Genomic DNA, 4,873 nt, shown 5'->3' on the forward strand with positions numbered 1-4,873 from the left:
TGTCATCAAACAAGATTTCATTTTTCCATTGAAATAGAAGTGAAATATATATTACATTCCAATTCATCAACTTAGTGGCATTCTCTCAAACATGAAGTACATACAATAATAAAAGAATCATTAAATCCTGAGCAACAAGGATTCAGCAGGAAAAAGATTTAATCTAATCTGAGTAAAAGAATACAAGCATGAAGGTATTACCAAGATCTTCACATTCTCCATTCTAAGCTCTTTCTGCTTAATGAGCACTGTCGAAGCTGATTGAGGTTATCGTGAAGTCCTCACAGATGCATGTGACAAAAATGGAAAGAATTTAGGCCTATAACGGTCCAGACATTACAATCAACTGTCTGTTGTTTTGGATCTCACCTTCCGTTTTGACCGAGGAATTGTGAAAAATCATCTACTCCATTAGCCATGGCATCTGTAGTGCCACTGGCACTTGTTGCAGGTTCACCCTCTTCTTTGTTTTTTGATTCAACATGAGTCTGGTCTTCAGAAGTTTCAGTTCCTCTCTCCTCAACAGTCTCTAGAACACGAATATCAGAAGCAGAGTCTTCCCCTGCATTCTTCCGCAGCCAAGCCTCATGAATTTGCAAAACATATTCCAGATGCCATAGGACTTCTCCCATTGTTGGTCTCAACTTTCCCTCGTCTGACAGACATTTCTCAGCAATTTCTCCAAATTTCATTAACGATTCTGTGGAATATTGTCCTGCGAGTTGTTCGTCAATGATGGTTTCAAGAGATCTTTTTCGTTGAAACCGCATAGCCCATTCTGCAAGATTGATCTGATCTCTTGGTAAGCTTGGATTTATAACAGGGCGCGCACATATAACTTCAAACAGCACAACCCCAAAGGAGTAAACATCAGATTTCTCAGTCAACTGCTGCCGCCTGAAATACTCGGGATCCAGATAACCAAAACTTCCTTTCACTGCTGTACTGACATGAGTATGCTCCAAAGAAGGGCCAGTTTTAGACAGCCCAAAATCAGCCATTTTCGCCACAAAATTCTCGTCTAACAATATGTTGGTTGTCTTGATATCCCTATGGATAATTCCCCGCTCTGACCCTGTGTGAAGGTAATGCAGACCACGAGCTGAACCAATGCACGCCTCTAGTCTTTGCTTCCAGCTTAGGGATGGTAGATCACTGCCAAAGAGATGACTCCTGAGAGTTCCATTGGCCATGTACTCATAGACCAAAATCATTTCATTTTGTTCATCACAGAAACCTATCATGGAGACCAAATGCCTATGCCTTAGCTTAGAAAGCATTTCGATTTCTGTTTCAAATTCTTTCAGTCCTTGCTGAGATTGAGGATTGGCTCGCTTGATTGCAGCAAGGGTGCCATCATCGAGTTCTGCTTTGAAAACTTTACCAAATCCTCCCACTCCAATCACTAAGCTTTCATCAAAGTTGTTTGTAGCTCCTTTAATCTCTGCTAGAGTAAACCGCCTTCCAGATCTTAGAGTTCCAAGATTTTGATATTGTATAGATCCCTTACCATTACCAGTATTGGTCACAGCAGCTGCATGAAGGAATAAAGGCCTCCATCCAGGTGAGGTTTTCTTTGTGTCATCTTTGCTACTCTGCCTTCTACACAGCCATATAATAACCATGACTAATCCTGCAAGAAAGATAATGGATGCAACACCTGCTCCAATTCCTACCCACAGGATTAAATTTTTCGAAGTCGATTTTTCTGGAACATCCTCATATTTCTGTATGTAGGCAAGATTACCATTCCTACTCAACTTGAAAACCTCCAAACCATTCAAAAGAGCATCAGTGCCTGCAGAACCAGTCGTTGTATCTGGACCAAGTTGAACCCAGAGACTACTGCTTTTCGAGGATATCGCATCGAAGTAATCCTCATGGTATGCCTTGTTCATTCCCCCAGCTCTTGAGAAAATGTCGTAGTTGTCTGCTGCAGTTTTGTTATTTATATAAATTTTGAAGATCCTTTGATTTGGTTTATTATAGTCAAACTCACAGAAATGTAAGCGGATTACATAATCAAAATCTGGATCCACATCTAATTTCCATGACATGTTCAACCGCTTCTCCATGACATCTGTGTTGCTCATAATTCTTGCTGTTTCATACACAAGAAGCGGAGCAACAGAGGTGTCATTCGGGGAAGCATAAGTAATGTTGGAATGGTTTTTGGCTTCTGAACCTGCATCTGCGATGATCATATAGCTTGAATCTGCCTCCCACTTCCTCCTGAACCCTGAATCTTGAGTGGATTTAATTGCTGAACCACCAATGTTCAACCTGTACATAGTCTGAATCCCTCGTTTACTCAAATTTAAAGAACTGTTAGCACCATTGCCACCAACTTTACTGATGGAGTCAACAAATAGCTTATCAGTCACAGGGATGATCTCAATGGCATTAACAAATCCAAATGAATCCTTATTCGGAATAAACTCGAGCACAAAGACATCGATATCAGAAGTCACAAAATACTCCTTCACCAATGAAAAGATACTGGAGTTGCCTCCAGAACCTTCCAAGAGCGAGTTCTTGAGCAAAATCTCACCAGCAACATTAAACTCCGAAACCAACTTCAAACCATTTGCAGCAACAGCAAAATACGACTCATTCGCATCGCGATTCCTAAATGTAAAGGGATAGAAATGGAGCCTAAGGAAATAACTACCAGGTGATCCTTTGAAAGTATAGTTAAAACTTTCCGAAAAAAATCTGGCAGTTTTGTAGAGTGACTCATAAGATGGATCACCATTAAATGAGTCAGTAGATGCCTCAATACCTGATGAACTCAAAGTGACATTACTACCAGGATCAGAATCACCTATCCATTTGCTACCATCTGCATTCACACTAGAATTTGTACCACAATTTACCAGCAAAGTCTTTGTTTGAGCTTCCCCAATTTCAACAAACACAACTAATACCAAAAGAGGAATTATCACAAACACCTCCCTCCCTTTGACTTTCATAACTTCACTATCCCCAAATAAGGCAATAACTCCCCCAAAAGTTTCTTCCTTTTTTGATACTACCTACACACTCTTCCAAATTCAATTACAAAACTCAAAACCCCAAAACCCCACCAGTAATTGTTTCAAAACTAGACAAATTTTCAAATAAGAAAAACCCCTTAACTCACACTCACTTTCTACCCAAAAACCAAAAACAATCTATATATCTCAAGACACATCAAAAGTGAAGCATAAACATTAAAAGAATACCTTCACAAATCTCTCATAGGCAACTCATAAAGCTTCAACAACATGGGTTTTTAACCAAAACCCACAAAATTATATCTTCAAAAATGAACACTTTCAGTGCAGGAAAAACCGCAAATCAGCAAACAGATCTGAGACCAATAAAATGGTCAAAAGCTCCAATCTTGGAGACAATGGTAAGCAAAAAAGAAGAAAAAAACTCAAATTTTCAAGAATGGTGAAGAATTAAGTCTTTAACAGATCACCTAAAAATGGTGATTATAGGGAAAAGAGTTCACTTTTTTTTTTTTAGATAATAAAGGAAGATGGGTAGGCTGGCATTATTTGAAACAGACTGGAAACATACATATATTGCACTGTCTCTCACATCAATATCATCATCTCTACACTATTTTATTACTCTTTCTTGTAACTGCTTCTAACAGCCATTTTCTTAAGGGTTTAAACTTTAAACTAAGATTTTATTTATTTCGTATGGGTGGCACAGTGATTTGGGCTTGAACTTTTTCATGTCGGAGTTTTATTTTTGAAATTCCTTGCTAGTGAAAAGCAAGGGTTTATCTTGTCTTCTGAATCGAGCTCGTCGTATTAGACTTGTCTAGTGCATATTACCTCTCTCATATAATTTGTGAGTTATTCCATGGCGGGGTTTTAACTCCGTGCCCACCTAAAGAGAGTGTCTATTAGTTCCTTATCATTAAAAAAAAAAAAAATAAAAAAAAAAAATATATATATATATATTACTACACTTTAATTAATTTGTCGTACTCTTTGGAAATCCCACACGATTTTATTTGTTTTTTTGGAAAGTTAGAATATATATAGCAGAGTTAGCTAATTTATTAATTCTTCCGTTTCATATTAGATAGTAATTCTTTTTTTTTAGGTCTATTAAAAATCATAAATAAAAAGATAATTTTATTAATTCACCTTTTTAAAACTTACCTAGAAATTTTATAAACAAATATAAATGCTTTTAAAAAGAATTAACTAGAAGGTTAATATATATAAAATAAAAAAGTAATATTTTCTTAATTTAATAAAATAGACAGTAAAATAATTAACTAATATACGACGGTGGAAGTAATATGATCAAAATATAGGTAATTAGTGTCCTTATACACATTATTAGAAACGAGAAGAACCTTCATGGACCATCTATTGCCGTATAATACGACACTCCCTCTGTTTTTATTTATATGTCACTATTTTTTATTTTATGTGCATTAATAAATTAAGTAAGTTTACTATTCTACCCTTATTTTTTATTTTTTAAGTCAACTTTTCAATCAATGAATATGAACTAATTTATTTTGATTAATTAATTTGACCAATGAACATGAATTATTCACTTAGTTTTTCTAGGTTGATCAAATATATATTTTCAAGACTAATAACTCACAAGGGTAAAATAGGAAGAATATTGTAATTTATGCATTATTTTTATGAAATGACAAGTATTATGGACCGACTATATATTTATAGTAAGGATGACTTGTAAAAAGAAACGGAGGGAGTATATCCTAATTCTCTGTTTGTATGATACAAATAGAGAATTACGATATACTCCCTCCGTTCCTATTTATATATCACTATTTTAGATTTCACGTGCATTAAGAAACTAAGTAAGTTTACTATTCTGTCATTATTTA

At 35.7% G+C, this 4,873-nt stretch overlaps 1 protein-coding gene across 1 annotated transcript; it reads right to left on the bottom strand.

Annotated features, from left to right (window-relative positions):
• On the bottom strand, positions 1-3,605 carry LOC102598189 (probable receptor-like protein kinase At1g30570). The gene has a single exon (XM_006352946.2). It carries the CDS (start codon positions 2,970-2,972, stop codon positions 366-368), a length of 2,607 nt encoding a protein of 868 aa, XP_006353008.1. The 5' UTR covers positions 2,973-3,605; the 3' UTR covers positions 1-365.
• Between the last annotated feature and the right edge of the window lie 1,268 nt (positions 3,606-4,873).

This window comes from Solanum tuberosum, unplaced genomic scaffold (assembly GCF_000226075.1).
Source record: "Solanum tuberosum cultivar DM 1-3 516 R44 unplaced genomic scaffold, SolTub_3.0 scf00141, whole genome shotgun sequence".
NCBI lineage: Eukaryota > Viridiplantae > Streptophyta > Magnoliopsida > Solanales > Solanaceae > Solanum > Solanum tuberosum.